Raw genomic sequence first — 16,980 nt, 5'->3', positions numbered from 1 at the left:
CTGCCTAAGAAACAGGTTGTCATCTGTGTCATTAATGTCTTCAAACAACAGAAGACAAAGAGAAAATTACTCACTGCTCTTGACTGAATCACTTTTGTAACTTTAATAAGAATAAATGTATATTTAATTTACACAGTGAAGATATGCAGTGTTTTTGTACATTTAATACTTTATACAATTTATGTAGTATTATTTAATATTTAAGTTGCTTATTCCTATTTCTAGTAATTGACGTTTTGATGTCAGGTCTATTTCATTATTGCTATTGCCATTTCATCCTGTTGCTTGTGATTGGTTTCTTTCTTATTTTATCACTGTTGAGTTGTCTTCAGTAAGCTTGAGTTTTTTAAAAGTTTTTTACTTAGGCTAGTTCTAGTTTATTTGTGATAGTGAAATTGGTGGAGTAATCAAACATTTTGAAATAAAAATGTTTTACATAACAAGGTGTTTTTGACCTATAATGCAAGTGTAAGCTCTCGCTCAATCGGCCCAATGTAGGCATCCTACCAGCGGGGAAGGTCTATGCGTGTTACTGTCTTTTCTCGTGGCAAAGTATTTTTGATTAAATGAAATAAATACGTTTTTTCTCGTTATTTCATCTGAATCCATAAATGAAAAGGTTTTAATATCTGTGCATCATTAAATGTGAATGAATGTTTGACTATTCCTTTTAACTCTTTACTGCAAATAATGCAGTATTTATATATATATATATATATATATATATACACAGTACTGTGCAAAAGTCTTAGGCATGTTAATATCCCCCCCCCCCCCCCCCCCCCCAAATATATATATTTTTTTAAGTCAGTTATTTATATCTTTTGCTGTAGTGTGTCAGTAGGAAATATCAGTTTACAATTCCAAACATTCTTTTTGCCATTAATTGTAATAATCCAGTGAGATTTGTGTACGCACAAGGAATCTGACAACAGCCAGGATGATCTGATCTCACCATCATCGAGTCCGTCTGTGATTACATGAAGAAACAGAAAAAACTGAGACAAACTAAATCCAGAAGAACTGCGGGAACGTCTCCAAGATGCTTGAAGAAACCTTCCTGCAAAGCTACCTGAAAAAACTATGCGCAAGTGTACCTGGACAAAAGCCGTTTTAAACGCAAAGGGTCGTTACACCATATATTGATTTGAATTAGTTAATAGAAGTTAAATCATAAATAAATGAACATGCCTAAGACTTTTGCACAGTACTGTATATATAAGGAACCTCCTTCCCGGGTTTCAGCACCAGTGTAACGCAGTTCGTTGTTATGGGTAGAAGGAGGCGGAACCGGCGAACATTCAAATACTTTAATGATACAAATAAAACAAATACAAAACGAAAGTAAAAGACAGCAGCCCCTCACGGACGGACGACTGCTGTCACAATAAAACAAAACACAAGTTCAGGCCTGTCTCTCGATCTGGGTGGTCGTGCAGGTGTTGCTCATCAGTAATCACGCCACCGGACTCGTGCCGCTCTCTCACGGCCCTCGGCCTCGTCCTGCTTGCCACAATGTATACTCGTTGATAATTATTCACATTAAAACATATAGATTCTTGTGTGAGTTTTGGTGATCTCAGCATGAGGGAGAAGGAGTAGGGGATGAGGAGAAGAAATGTTGATTAGGATGATTCAGAGGTGAGACTTTCATCTCGATAGTGCACAAGGGTGAGTTAAAATGTTAATTTGTTCTCTCAGAGAGTAGCTCTCTCTTCCAGTTTTTCCAGTCTTACACAAGTTATATATGTGTAACGTGTATCCTGTTTTAAATGTCATTCCTCACAAAGTGTTAACTGGCATTGAGAGACAAAAGACTGTTTAGCTGTTTACTAAATTAGTCACTAAATTAATTTCAAATTGCCTACTTCTTTACAGTACCATCATTGACCAATTTAACTGCAAAAAGGAGCTGAAGGGTGTGGATTCTGGAATGCACTGCTGCTTCAATGTATATGTAATGAGTGATTATAATCAAGGTATTAATGTTTTTAAGACCATTTTTAATACCAATACTCACCATTTCTTTGTTAAAGCTTTACTATACTGCGTTATAGCCTACTAAAGTGTCCTCTCCTTGAGAGAAAGAACGCATTATCTTGATGTTTTGAGACAACTCTCCTGAAGAGCCTGGCCAAATCCAACCTTGGAAAAGTTGTGTGTCAATGTGTGTGTAAGTCTTTTTGGTATAGGTTAAGGAACAACTCGCATTATTGGAGATTGATACAGTTTTTTGGGACAGGCTGGCGCCCAGCAACCCAAATCTGAGAACTGGAAGGTCATGACCAGTGTTGGAGGAAGTACTGAATCTCAGTAGGCTACTTAAGTAAAAGTACAAATAACCAGAGACATTATTTACTTTAGTAAAAGTAGAAGTACCACAATGAAAACCCTATTAAGTAAAAAGTACCTGATTTTAAATGCACTTTAAGTATTAAAAGTAAAAGTACTTGCATTACAATTTATTCTCTAAATGTCTATATTCTAATAATTAGGGCTGTAACAATATGAAACCGAAATCGCGACACACCCCCTATTTGAAGTTAACATTATACAATACCTACACCACAAAACTAGTGGAGGATAAATTCTTTAAAATTGGGCAATCCCAGCATTATGGACGTGACATTTGCAGTAAAAACTTGAAATATAAATTCTCAGAAAATGCATTTAATACATATTGAAACTGTTTATATACCCATAGCCTACTTCCTTAATAAAGGAGTCCAGACATTAGAAAAATATAATTCTACAGACACCTTGTTTGAGCAGTTTTGTAATATAGAGTTTCTCTTGCTCTGTAAATTTTGCTCTGTGGTTAATTATTTTTATTTTTTTTAACATTTAATTATATGAACATAAGTATATTCATAGTTATATGATGCTATTAAGATATTCTATTAATTATATGATTTCATAATTATATAGTGTATACTGATGTATATCATTTGTAATCATGTGATTAGTGCGCCATGATTAAAAGTACTGCAGATTAGATAGGATACAGAAGGGACTAATATTCCTCACACAGCTTTTACTAGCAACTCATAAAAACAGAACGAAAGGAAGTGGCAGAATGAGGGAGAGAACTGGCAGGAAACCAGCATGTGTTAATGGGTTGAATGCGATGCCATGTCCTCTGATCTGTCAGCTTCACACACATCACCATGAATGGTGTTCACCCAGAACCGCATGGGTCAGGTGAGGTACTCCTACCCCCAACTGAACCAATGTGACCTTTTTGTGTCGCTTGCTATAAATATCAGATTTTTATTCTGAGGGGCTTTATAAGGTTAGGAGAAAATGAAAATATTAAGTGTTTCTATTAAATCCAGTAACGCTATAGTCTTAATCATTATTAAATATTCCAATCGAACAGGATTTGGGGTCGGGACTGTTTGGGTGGTTTACATGTAATCATTTAGCAGACGCTTTTATCCAAAGCATCTTAAAATATAAAAAAGGTTACATGTTTTAAGATGACATAGTTACATTGTACTTACTCTAAGTAATATTAATTAACTACATATACTTACTATATAGTTAGGGTTAGTTACTTGTGCATAATTTACTGTTATTACTATTGCAAGTACATGTAGTAACAAGTAACTACGTCACCTTAAAATTAAGTGTTACCAAAAAAAAAAAGCACAAGCAGTTTATCATACAGTAGCCAGAGTACATTAGAGTAGCACAAAAGCAAGAGCAGAAATATAACAGCCTAAAAGTAGAGAAAATGAGACAGGCTGTAGATATTATTGAAGGTGTTACTCTACAACAGGTAAAGTAGAGATTGACAGAAAGCATCATTAAGCAAAGTGATCATGGCTAATGAATAGTGGAATGGCTTGTTTTAATGCTTTAGGGCAGGTGTTTTCAAACTGGGCTCTCGAGACCCCCAAGGGGGTGCAAATGAGTGCTAGACCACGGTCTGCAAACAAAGTTCAAAGAAAAATTTGTATTGAAAAATCATAAAATATATAATAATACACATTTACAGAATTTGACATTTCATTCTGCTTTCTAAATAATAGTCATTAAAATGAAATCATGAGGTAAATCATTATTTTGTTGTATTGACAGCCAAAGTTATGACTAATAAAATGGTGGATAGAAAAAGAGGCTTGATAGAACTAATATTTTCCAGAAGAAAAAACCCCCAATATTTTACACATAGTTATAATATTAAATTTGTTAAGTATGAAACTGTCTGTGCATGAAAATATGTAGCTTTCTTTATATTTTAGGAAAGGGTCCTTGCAAAATCCATGGCATCGTGAAGTTTGAACATTTTTGAGTGCATGGATTCCATTTTAATCAGTATCACTGTGTGTCTGTGTTTTGTTCCAGGATTTTTTGATTCTAAAAATAATCCATCTGTGGGTGTGTCCCAGGATGCCCACAATCCGCACACTGTGTCCACTTTCGTCTGGGACTCATGCCTAGTGCCAGGGGCATCAACCACCCAGACACTACTGTCAGCATCGGGACACAGGGTCAGAGAGAGGGAGACCAGGAGAATTACAGAGAGAGAGATGGAGAGAGAATGCGTTTAAGAGGGAGGGCAGGAGGAGGAGAGTGAAACAGGAACAAACCGGATTCTCCATCCTGTAGGAGACAGACAGACAGACAGACGGGTCTGGGAGAGAGGCTGGAGGTTTGTTCTCTTCGAAAAAACAGACAGCAACTCTGTATTTTTTCAAAATCAGCAAGAGATGTGGAGGTGTCAGCAGATGCATAATGCAACAGGGCGTCACCTCGTAGCAGATCGTCAGTTAAGTACTACACACACACACACACACACGTTTACAGTGTGTGTAATGGTGCTGTCTTTTTTTTCTTCACAATCCATCACTTCTCTGCAAACCCCCTGCTCAGAAACCCTTTACACCAGAATGGTGTGGTAGCATCTTTCTCTCTCATTCTCTTTCTTACCTAGAATGGGGAAAGTGAATATTTTATCATCAGAAAAGGCCATACTCAGACCTATTCATAGTTTAGCCTCCTAATGAGTAATTCATTTGAGGCTTCTGCAAAAATATGTATGCATAATTAATGGATTACGATCTTTAAGTATTCATGAGCCACTCACTACATGGGTGAAACACCCTCCAAGGACCTTGTGGCTGGTCTGAGATAAGTATTGCCATTTATTTTTATTTTAGATGCGCACTTCTAACTCCTGTTGTTTGTTTAGGACTTAAATTAGCTGTATAATTGATTATTTTCACGTATTTGCTGGACATCATGAGTGAAGCGTAACTATCATCCATCATCATAATAAAAGCTGTAAAACAGAATTATGTGTTAAATTATTATTAAACTTAAAAACATGTTTAAATTCATAGTGGCAAATATTCTGTTTCCCTCCCATTTGTATCCTCCCAAAAGTGACAATTGTTTTTCAATTTTTCAGAGATCATTGTTTCAATTTTTCCTGTGAGACAGAAACTTTTTTTATATATATATGAAAAAGCACTGTGCATTTAACATTTTCTTTTACCCTCCTTTAACTACACTAAACCGTCATCAGTGGATGCAAGCGAAGAGTGTGCTATCATCAGGAAAAGTTTGTTTGTTTATTTATTTACCAGTATCAGTAGTTTGGATGGCTTCACGCTGCAGTTTTACAACAGTGTTGGCCGAGGCATTCTCTGAATTCCCCTGTTTACTGATGTTGTGTGTATTTTTCCCTTAACTTGCTTGCGCTGCAGAGCTGTGTTTTCACACCCCAATGGGAAGTGCTGCATTGCTGCGACAGTTATAATTAACCTTTATATCCTTGCGCCCCCTTCTGGTTATTTAATGCGTTACATGCGAGAGAGCGTGTGGGCTCCTGCCTCTCTTGCATGTAACGCATTCAATTTCTATAACTTCTAATTAACTTCTATATGCTTATATTAAATAACTGCAAACCTCTTGATGTTAAAGTTTTAGCTGGTAAGGTGGATTTAGTTTTTAGTTTTTTTTTTACTCATAATTTAGTGCATCTGCTGATTTCAGCTAATCTGAAGAAGATATCACATAATCAAAGATTTTACGAGCATTGACAAGACACAAATGATTTCCAGTGTGAAATATGGTGTCATATGTTTTAATGCACTTTTTCTACACACAAAAAGACATTGTTACAGCTGTGAACTTACATCTTAGTACCAAAGTAATCTCTATAGGAACCCTTTCATAAATCCTCATATAAAATTCTAGACTATCACTTTACATGCAGATTCATTTCTAGTCATATATCTATAATCTTACTGAACACTCTTTAAGACAACTGGAGATGTACATTTCAATTCTGATATTTAATTCATCTAAAATGACTATTGTGACTTATAATCAGATATTTCTAGAACACAAATATAAAACGCAATTCAACATTTGAAAAAGAAAAAAAACATATAGTCTACTGTGTAAATAATTATAATAAGTAGTGTATTTTATGTTTTCAGAATATTTTGCAATGCATTGTGCCTGGAGAGGAAACACGTACCCCTGTCTTTATACACACTTATGTAAAATTAAATGTATTGGCTGCTGCTCTAATACGTGCCTCTCATAATTGACATTTAAACTGTGGAATGTTGTGTTGACTTTAGTCAGGAATGTGTATTTATGATGCTTGAGTGTGTATTATGATGAGAGCAGGTAGTATCCTTTAGGTATATAATGACTTCTATATCTGAGTGCAGTGTTTACGTCCGGCTTTTTTTAGCGCAGGCTGCTGGCCGGCATGCAGTCGCACAGTGCCCTCTTCTCAGCCCTCAGCACCAAATTCTCCGTCTGAAAAATATGAGATATGACAAAGCAAAAGTGAAGCCCCAAGGTGCCTGTCTCCAAAATTTCTGAAAGATGCTTCATTGACCAGATCGACTAGACATGAACCTCTTTCATGGCTTGATTCTGTAATTGCTAAATTAACAGGGATTGACATTAAAGTCTGCATGAAATGGAAGTTGCAATAGTCTTTTCTTTGCTATTGTGATGTATATCTGAGTGAAATGGCTTCTCGAACAAGATTGGATCATTGTGGATCACGGTGATGTCATGTGAGTGACAGGTTGCCCCGCCCTCGCGCCAGTAAACACGTCATCAGAGAAGAAAAGAGATGTCGTTGTAAGTGGAAGGTAAAGTTATTTATCATTTTTTTAAATAATAAATACTGCAATATTCCATTAAGAAATAACAATTGTCAATTTTGATTTCATGGTGACTTTATTTTAAGGATTTTCAACCATATACTGTAACCGTATATTGAAGGGGGTCAGCAAATTATCATTGGCTCTTAAATAAATTTTTGTAATAAAATGAAATTGTAAAAGATAAAGTTCAACTAAATGTACATTTAAATATCCACAACAAATATTTAATTAGGACAACACTCTCATCTTAGTCCACTAAGTCCTTGGCCTGAAAAAGACTGCATTCACTGGTTTTATGTCTCAAATGTCTCGATGTGTTCTCACCCGTGAGTCTAAGTTGAAAGCTGTTTTCTTCAGGTCTTGCAATGCTCTCTGCATGAACTCGAAGGCATGACAATCAACGCATGGCCGGCCTATTAAAACAAAATTGTGCAGTTGGTAATGAATTCACATTGAAAAACAGCACGGTTAATATCATTAACTAAACCTTTTAATATTTAACTATTTTTGTTATAAGTAGGAGGGGAAGTTATTTAGCAAAATATAAATATTAGATGAAAACTCAAAATAAAAGAAAATGAGTAATGTTGGCAACTAGCTGAAATATGGTTAGCACTAAAATGACTAACGTTAGGTGGAAATAAATTAAAATCATGAAATAAAAATAAATTAAACCTAAATGGTTTAAAAATGACAAAAGCACATAAAACTACAAAAAACTGAAATTAAAATGAAAACGGCAAATATAAATCAAAACTATAAGTATATAAATATGACTAAAATAGCACTGCTCCGGAAACGCCATACCCATTGTTGAGAAGACATGAAATGATAAATTGCTTGTTTCCCACACTTCTATAAAAGCAGTGCACACAGTCTTACTCTCAGCGGGGATGACCGTCCCTGATTCCTCGGCATGAATGTGTTTGAAACAGACGAGCTGGATCAGCAGCAGAGTCACTGTCGCTAGTGCTCCGCTTGGCCTCATACTGTGGCGCAGCATCACCGTAAACAATACCTGCGGAATCACAACACACTCCGCGCTCTGAAGGTGCAATGGACACAATGCTCTTCATATTTACATTTGACCGTATAGCAGACGGTTTTTGATCAAATCGACTAACAAATTGAGAAATACTTTACAAAAGACTGACTAACAAAGCGAAAATAAGAGACTGTCGAGCATCATATTTTGTTTTATTTTGCCTTTGTCTTTATAATGGTAAAATATGGTCATTTACAAATACGATCACCAAAACACTCCAGTCCCACTCCTGTTAGGCGCATTAGTACAGCTAATAAAAGCAGAGCTAATTTGCATTACCTGTAGTCTCTGATAAAGCCAGAAGTGCCGTTTGTCAAACCACCGCCCTCCTATTCGTTCAGGACGCAGTTTCGTTGCGGAGCATCAATTGCGTTTTTGAGGTCTATTGTCCTTCGCGGACCACCGTAGGAGGGAGTCCGATATGTTTAACGCCCAGACAACGTTTTTCTCTCTGATTGGCTACTGTCGGTCAAGTGGGTTCTATCGTTTCTATCCTTACTCGCATATAAGTTTTGATTTTTATTGCATTACTAATTAGGAACAGTGCAAGTTTTAATAATTTGGTTGTTTAATTAACACTGCAAGATAGATAGATAGATAGATAGATAGATAGATAGATAGATAGATAGATAGATAGATAGATAGATAGATAGATAGATAGATAGATAGATAGATAGATAGATAGATAGATAGATAGATAGATACTGACTAACCAATTAACTATATTTGGTGGCATCAATTTGACCAAATTTCACATTCATAAATGCAAGTTTACAAATAAATAAGCTGGTTTTGTTGACTGAAGTAGACAATGTTAGATTTGGTGAGCTTTATTTTATATTTTATACCCTATTGTATGCCCTGTATACCCTATATTATTATAATATAAAAAAGTGTTAGGTAATAATATATAATAATTCATTTTTGTTTGCATAATTGTACAATGTTTAAATGAAAGTGCATGCATGCATGTTAATTTTTTTAATTTTTTTTAAGAAATGTTATTCAGAAATAAATTCACACAACAAATTAGCACTGATAACTCAGATAACAAGTGGTATTATTATTAATCAACAAATGTATACAAAACACAGGTTGTAAACAAAACATATGACAAGGGATAATATCCAATGCTTTACACATGGCCAAATACAACACAGCGCAAAATCAAAATAGGGTACATAAAACATAAAAATAAGAAAAATAAGCACTGTTGAATAAATCACTTATAACTCAGATAACATACTGAGTAGATGTTTGTAAAAGTTTTCAACTTGTGATCACACGGGTCCTAGCGCGCTCAAGTGTGTTTTCTTAGGTAGCCTGTTAAAATGCCCGATCTCATTATTCGTCTTTTTCCAAGATGGCGTCGATGAGGGAGAGCGACACCGGCCTGTGGCTCCACAACAAACTTGGATCGACAGACGAGCTGTGGACACCTTCGAGCATCGCTTCCCTACTCACCGTATCGGTCATCGACAACATACGCCTGTGTTTCTCCAGTCTGTCGCCTCCGGTGAAGCTCAAACTCTTACTGGGGATGCTGCATCTCCCGCGCAGGACCGTGGATGAGGTGCGACTGGAGGACTCACTCCTCCTGCTGCTGCTGCCACACACACACATACACACACACACTAACCCTAACTGTCTTAACTTCCTAGTGTGGCATGCTTTATTGGAGTGGCATGTTGTTTATTAGCAGTAATTGTGTAATATGTTGCTGACACGTAAGTGTTGCATGTGTAATAATAACATGGCTTCCACCATGAGACCCCTGCAGCAGCTGCTGTCTGGATAATGTCAGTCTCCGGCTGCTGTTTGTCTTCAGCCTCTGGGCTTGAGCTAACCTGCTAGCCTTCCTGTATGTAAACATGCAGTCAACTTTGTGACTGTTGTTGGCATGTTATTTTGATGCAGTTTATTTCTATGTATGGACGAGTAAAACGCCCCCCTTATAAATATTTACCATGGTAACTTATCTGTAGTTTCCGCCAAAACACCACATTTTAGTACAGTCATTGCTAATACTGTAAGTCAATGGTAACTGGATGATAACCAGGCTCTGCTGTCATAAAAATACATTAGAAACGGAATTTGGCGGGAGCTTTGATTATCATGGTATCGTGTATGCAGCTTTCGTAAAGCTTGAAAATAAATGATTGTGTGTTTTAGTGAGTTTTATTGACTCACCCATTTAACTCTAAAATAAAAATAAAAGCCTTATTAAATTGTATAGAATAATGGATTAATGGTAAAAAAAAAAAAAACTCAATGTAAAGTTTTCATCAAGTGTTTCTTCAGTATTGTAGTTAATTGTTTCACTAAATTAGCCTGAATTCCTGTCATGATTCTTTTTCTTTTTTTTGTGCATATTGCCTCAGGCACTAAAAAGGAGGGAAATCTACAGTAGTAAAAATGTAAGCAGAGGTGGAATGATCTATTTACAGTATGGAGCGAACCACAGTGAAATAGTAGCAGATTCATTTGACCAACTGCCTTGGTTAAATCTTTTATTCTCTCTCTATCCCTCATATTCCAGATGAAGGAAGCTCTATCAGAGATCATTCAGTTGGCCACTGTGGACTCTGAGCCGTGGGTGTTAATGGTGGCCGATATCCTGAAATCATTTCCAGAGACCGGCTCGCTAAACCTGGATCTGGAGGAGCAGAACCCAAATGTACAGGACATACTTGGAGAGCTGCGTGAGAAAGGTTGGTCTGACATCAATGATTGGAGTGCTAGTAAAGGGTCAAAAGTTATTGTAAATAATTTTAATATTTGTCTCTTCTGGTTTCTAAGCTCCTCCATCTCTTCACAATAAATTCTAGTCTAGGTTCAGATATTTCTCCACACTGGACTACTTTTGACTACATATTAGGAATGTACATTTTGGTCAGTTTGACAGCTCATTGTTGGTCTTTGTACTTTGTTAGGTACACTCACGACTCATTTAAAAGACAGTGTCTCTAGTGAAAATTTTGATTTTGAGTGCTATATTATTGTCTTGGGCTGAAAATCTCTGTGTGATGTGTTCATGACCAGTTACTGACTGCAAAGTGCTACCCAAAAAGCCTCTGTAAACATTCATTTTTAATATAATTCATATTAAAAAGATTATTTAATTTTTTTATATATCAGTGTTTTCATTTCACGATCATTGACCATCTCTATTACTCTATATTCAAGTAACTGACATTTATTGTGGTTGTCTGGGATTGTTTGTGTGGGGTTCTAATTAGCTTGTGATGAGTATTCTCACCTGCCTGTTATTTGCAAGTGCATATGGTAAGTATGCAGTTTGGTAATAAAGCATCTGCTGGGACTTACTGTTGATGTTTGCACCTCCATCCAGTAAATGAATGTGAAGCGTCATCAATGTTGCCTTTGGAGTGTCAGTATCTGAACAAGAGTGCTTTGACTACACTGGTGGGGCCACTCACTCCACCCATCAAGCACTTCCAGCTCAAGAGGAAACCCAAGAGTGCTACGCTCAGAGCTGAGCTGCTTCAGAAATGTAAGTGTGTTTATGAATTATTGGTGCCAGAAAAACTGTGTTTTCAGCATGATTTCATTAAAGTCATTTAAAATAAGAGTTTATGCTTGTTTGTTGAGTGGGTGATTGCCATGTGTATTATCCATTATATTTGTTCTAAAGCCACAGAGACTGCCCAGCAGTTAAAGAAAACCGCAGGAGTGCCTTTCCACTCCAAAGGAAGAGGTCTGGTAAAGAAGATTGACACCACAAGTAAGATTTATATCCCAAAAATATTTGTATGGTAAAATTGTATTACTGTCATGACAATAATATCAAACTTTAGGTTTGAAATGATACAATAATAGATGTAGTGTTCAAAGTGTGTCAAATCTTCTTTTTTTTTCGTAAAACGTCACTAGAGCATGTCCATAGTTAAAGTGATGAACTTAAGGAGAACTGACCTTATACATCAACTAAAATGCCTTGGAACTGGTTGGTTAAAAGTAATGTTTTTTTAAAAAAAGTGGATAGTGTTTTACACTCTTCAATAATTAGGGGTCATTAAGATTTATAAGAAACATACTTTTATTCAGCAAAAATGCATTATATTGATCAAAAGTGACAGTAAAGCATTTATTTTGTTACAAAAGACTTTAGTAACACTTTACAAAAAGGTTTCTTTCACCTGTTAACATTAGTTAACTACATTAGTTAAGATGAACTAAGGATGAACAGTTCTACTGCATTTATTAGCGGTTAAATGGATTGTAGTTGATCCTTGATCCGTACGGACCAGGCCCCATGATTCGGCACGCTTGTGTTTCACGGATTAATTTGCTAAGTTTCACCATCAATACGGCACTCACTCGCGCACACACACACAGAGCTGCGTCAGCGAATTGATTCCTCTTTCGCATCTCCATGCACTTGAACAGACTCATACACACAGTTGTGTCAAAATACAAGTCTCAGCAAGTATTCTTGTAAACAGTCGGTTATGATTTAAGTAAATGTTAACAGCTGAAAAAGAAGTTTGATGTGTATCGGTATATTGGATCCGTGCATTCGGTCTCTAATCTTACTTTGGTTTTTAATCTTATTTTTACTGACTTTTTCTTCACTTGCCTTTAAAAATGTTTGAACTTGTATTAAATAGGCTAGTCGTTTTTGATGTGGTATTGAAGTACTTTGTTTTTTTAACTAATAAATGGAAAGCAAAATTACATTTGCTGATCCGAAAAAGGATCTGATCCTTGAATCAAAAACCCCGAACCGTGAGTTTTGTGATCCGTTGAACCTCTAGCATTTATTAATCTTAGTTCATGTTAATTTCTACATTTACTACAGCATTAGTAAAAGTTGTATCTGTTAACATTAGCTAATGCACTATGAACTAACATGAACATGCACATTTTATTAACTAACATTATAACAAAGGTTAATAAATGCTATAAAATATATTACTCATTGTTAGCTTATATTAGTTAATGCATTAATTATTGTTAATAATAACTAAGATTTCTATTTCAAATAAATTCTGAACTTTCTATTCATCAAAGAATCCTGATGTATCACAGATCTATCCGTGTAATGTATCACGGTTTCCACAAAAATATTAAGCATTACAGCATACAGTTTTCAGCATTGAAATGTTTCTTGAGCAGCAAATCAGCATATTAGGACAATTTCTTAAGGATCATGGGACACTGAAGACTAAGTAATTATAATTAAAATATACAGAAAATTCAGCTTTACCATCACAGGAATAAATTACGTTTTGAAATATATTAATATAAATCAGTTATTTTAAATTGTAATCATATTTCACAATATTACTTTTTTATTGTACTTTTGATCAAATAAATGCAGCCTTGGTGAGCATTAGAGACTTTCAAAAACATAAAAAAAATCTTAAAACGGCACACAAGATTAATAATGATTGATTGTTTGTCTTTTCTCAGCACCGCTGAAGGGAATTCCCAAAGCACCATTCCGGAGCCCTACCACCCCAAGCATGTTCAGCCCTCCCAGTAACAGAACCCCTATTGCCCCTGCCCGCACACCCCTGCGCAAAGAAAGGGGGGTCAAGGTAACTGTCTAGCAATGACCAGTAATGAAGTCACTGCATAACATGGGCATATCTAGTAGGTTTTACTCTTTATTATAAGCTTAAAAGCAAAATTTGCAGGTGACACCTGGATTTCTGAGTCATGAACTGTATTTTGCTTAGTTCGTATGGATGTCATAATCTCTGAGTCTGTATAGGCTTTATATTATCAGGTTATGTGATTGTGTGTTTTCTTGCAGCTGTTGGATATATCCGAGTTGGATATGGTAGGAGCTGGCAGAGAAGCTAAAAGGAGAAGAAAGACTTTGGGTAAGTTCAAGAAGTATTTTGAGTGTATTTTGAGTGCTCGGCATTTTTAGTTATATTGTATTTTGGTCTTATTTAGACACAGAAGCTGGAGAGAAGGCGACCAAAGAAGAGGCGGTTGTGGAGAACGCAACACCAGACTACGCAGCTGGCTTGGTGTCCACACAGGTAGTTTTGGAAATCTTGTCAGCCATGTGATGGCTTCCTTGAATGTGGGTCAGAACAAAACTCAAATCTGTTTCCCCTCTCCTCACAACAGAAACTTGGGGCGCTAAACAACGAGAGTGCTCTGCCGTCAACCAGTTACCTTCCCGCCACCCCCAGCATGGTTCCTTCCTCGTCTTACATTCCCAGTTCAGAGACACAGCCAGGTGAGCCATCGACAGATGCAGGATGGGATGAATGCAAAGAAATTAACTGCAGTAGAAAATCTATTGATTAGACACAACAAATATTAACAGGAAGCCAAGCTAAATGTGAGCTTAAAGTCTTCTCAATGCCCATTATTCTGCATTGTGTTAATATTCAGCGAATGCAGGCGGTTCAGGGCGTGAACCTACAAACCGACAGTCGGAGGAGTCGTCCGCGCCAAACGCGGCTTCTGCTTCACTACCTGGCCAGTTTAAACAGCGGCCGCCCATGTATAATGCCAGCACCGCCAGTCCCACCGCCCCCACTTCACCAACCACGCCAACCAGCACGCCCACCAACAATGCCCCGCCTCCTGCCGCCACAGCAGCACAGCCAGACATGCCCACGCAGCCGCCCACCACTGCAGCCCAGCCCGCACCCGCACCCACGCCAGCGACCCAACCCAAAAAGAACCTGTCGCTCACGGTAAGAAATCATGGATATAATGATTTTACTGGACTGGCTTTTTTGTATTGTTACTAAACAACCGTTTTATTTAGAAATTTCATTAATAGATGTTTAAAAAATATATAATTGTATATAATAAAATTAAAAAATATTTTGTTAATTGAAAATGGTGAAAAAGAGGTTCTCATGGGTAACACATGTCAAGTCACAGTACATTTCCAACATCTTAATGTGTGATATTACACTTTCCTTGATGGCGTATGTACATAATACATTTTTCCTTATTCTTATTATACTTTTCTAAATTGAACCTTTTAAATGAATGTGACTCTCTCCTTACAATATATTTAATTTACAATTCCTAGCCATTGGTCCTGCAACCATTTACGAGTTATGGCTTTCCTTATGCTTGATAAAAGTATCTTTAATAAGTATTTATCCATGTCCTAAACAGTTTCTGGTATTTCCCCTAGATATAATGTAATGAATGAATAGTCAAAGTCTTCTGCGATTATATTTTCAATTTCAGCCCAAAAAATATGAACATTAGCCATTGATGTTCCACATTGCCTCCAACAAAAGCCCCTACTCTGTGTGCTTGTGTGTAGTGCTGTTAGTTTTGGAAGTTATAAAGAATCATACTGAATTCTTTCATCCAAACTCCCTCAATGTTGTTAGAAGTTTAATTGTTTAAAAGTATTTTGTGCTTACCAAGGCTGCATTTATCTGGTCAAAAATACAGTAATTCATTAATATTGTGAAATAATATTTAAAATTACTGGTTTCTATTTTAAAGAGATTTTAAAATGTAATATATTCCAGCATTTTTTTTAATGGAATTTGTAAGCTTATAAAAGTCTTTACTGTCACTGATAAATTTAATACATCCTTGCTGAATAAAAGTATTCATTTCTTATAAATAAATAAAACCTTACTGGCCCCAAACTTTTGAATGGTAGTATATAGTCTGAAGTTTAATTTTTATTTTGCATCGTCCACAGAGAGAACAGATGTATGCTGCGCAGGAAATGTTCAAGACTGCAAACAAAGTTACACGGCCTGAGAAAGCCCTCATCCTGGGCTTCATGGCAGGATCACGAGGTATTCTGGATTTGCTTTCATCGGTTTCTGTTAATCGATTGACAATTTTACAGTTCCTCTTTGTTCTAAATGACCCTCCTAATTTTTGTCTGTCGCATCCCCCCCGACAGAAAACCCCTGTCCAGAGCAGGGTGACATCATTCAGATCAAACTGAGTGAGCACACAGAAGTTCTGCCTAAAGCGGACGGAACCGGCAGCACCACCATGCTGGTGGACACAGTGTTTGAGATGAACTACTCTACTGGACAATGGACCCGCCTCAAGAAATACAAACCCATAACCAACGTCTCCTGAGGAGGACTGGGTTAACAAACAGGGCGTTTACATAGACACATATGTATACATTCACACACCCCTCTTCGATGTCACCTGAGGAGTGCTTTAAAACACAAATATCGTGTACATGCGCTGGAATGTACATATTTATGGGCCAAAATCTGAGGTATTGGGAATATGCGCTAGTGAATCTCTGGATGCTGGTTTCAGACAGTTGCAAAGGACTTCCTGTTTGGTTGACCTCATGTCCTATCTCTGTTTCTGCGTTGCCAAAGACAGGGACCCTCTTACAAAACAGCTGTTTTCTTTATCTTTTTGTTAATGTTTGTATCGTCTCTTGTTTTTAGGCCCATTTCAGTTTTCATAGTGTCGGGGGAAATGATGCGAAATTGAAGCGGGCTGGTTAGTTTGTGTCTTAACCTATTTTTGATTGACACAATATTAAGAGATCTTAAAAGGGTACAAACATGCTATTACAGTGTCCCACCAATGAAACAAAAGAATCTGTCCATGTGTTTTCACACTGAGAATGTTTAAAAATGTTTTCAAGTTCCTCCTTGGATGGGAAAGAAAGAAAAAAATTAAAACAATAAAAAAAGTGGAAAACAGGTTTTCTGTTCAGTACTTCTCAAGAACGTTATTTTTATTTTTATTTTTTAAAAGGAGGAAATAAATGAAAACGTGTCCAGATTTGAATGAGTCATTTGCTGAAGCCTTATTGTAAATAATATTGGTTGCCAGTTAACT

General features: G+C 36.5%; 2 protein-coding genes across 2 annotated transcripts; one reads left to right on the top strand and one right to left on the bottom strand.

The window, feature by feature from the left end:
* Positions 1–6,078: 6,078 nt before the first annotated feature.
* nicol1 (NELL2 interacting cell ontogeny regulator 1) lies at positions 6,079–8,595 on the bottom strand. Its single transcript, XM_082148501.1, has 4 exons — positions 8,467–8,595; positions 8,025–8,160; positions 7,467–7,555; positions 6,079–6,783 (listed from the first exon to the last, which is right to left on the bottom strand). Exons 2-4 carry the CDS (start codon positions 8,143–8,145, stop codon positions 6,712–6,714), a joined length of 282 nt encoding a protein of 93 aa, XP_082004627.1. The 5' UTR covers positions 8,146–8,160; positions 8,467–8,595; the 3' UTR covers positions 6,079–6,711.
* A 736-nt stretch (positions 8,596–9,331) lies between these two features.
* Positions 9,332–16,841, top strand: nelfa (negative elongation factor complex member A). Its single transcript, XM_082148748.1, has 11 exons — positions 9,332–9,760; positions 10,727–10,898; positions 11,540–11,701; positions 11,843–11,932; positions 13,624–13,751; positions 13,970–14,039; positions 14,116–14,204; positions 14,296–14,407; positions 14,566–14,873; positions 15,857–15,956; positions 16,067–16,841. The coding sequence occupies exons 1-11, from the start codon at positions 9,551–9,553 to the stop codon at positions 16,249–16,251; spliced, it is 1,626 nt and encodes a 541-aa protein (XP_082004874.1). The 5' UTR covers positions 9,332–9,550; the 3' UTR covers positions 16,252–16,841.
* The last annotated feature ends 139 nt before the right edge of the window (positions 16,842–16,980 follow it).

Source organism: Leuciscus leuciscus, assembly GCF_965113295.1.
Source record: "Leuciscus leuciscus genome assembly, chromosome: 2".
Taxonomy (NCBI): Eukaryota; Metazoa; Chordata; class Actinopteri; order Cypriniformes; family Leuciscidae; genus Leuciscus; species Leuciscus leuciscus.
This window is presented reverse-complemented; position numbering and strand designations above follow the sequence as displayed.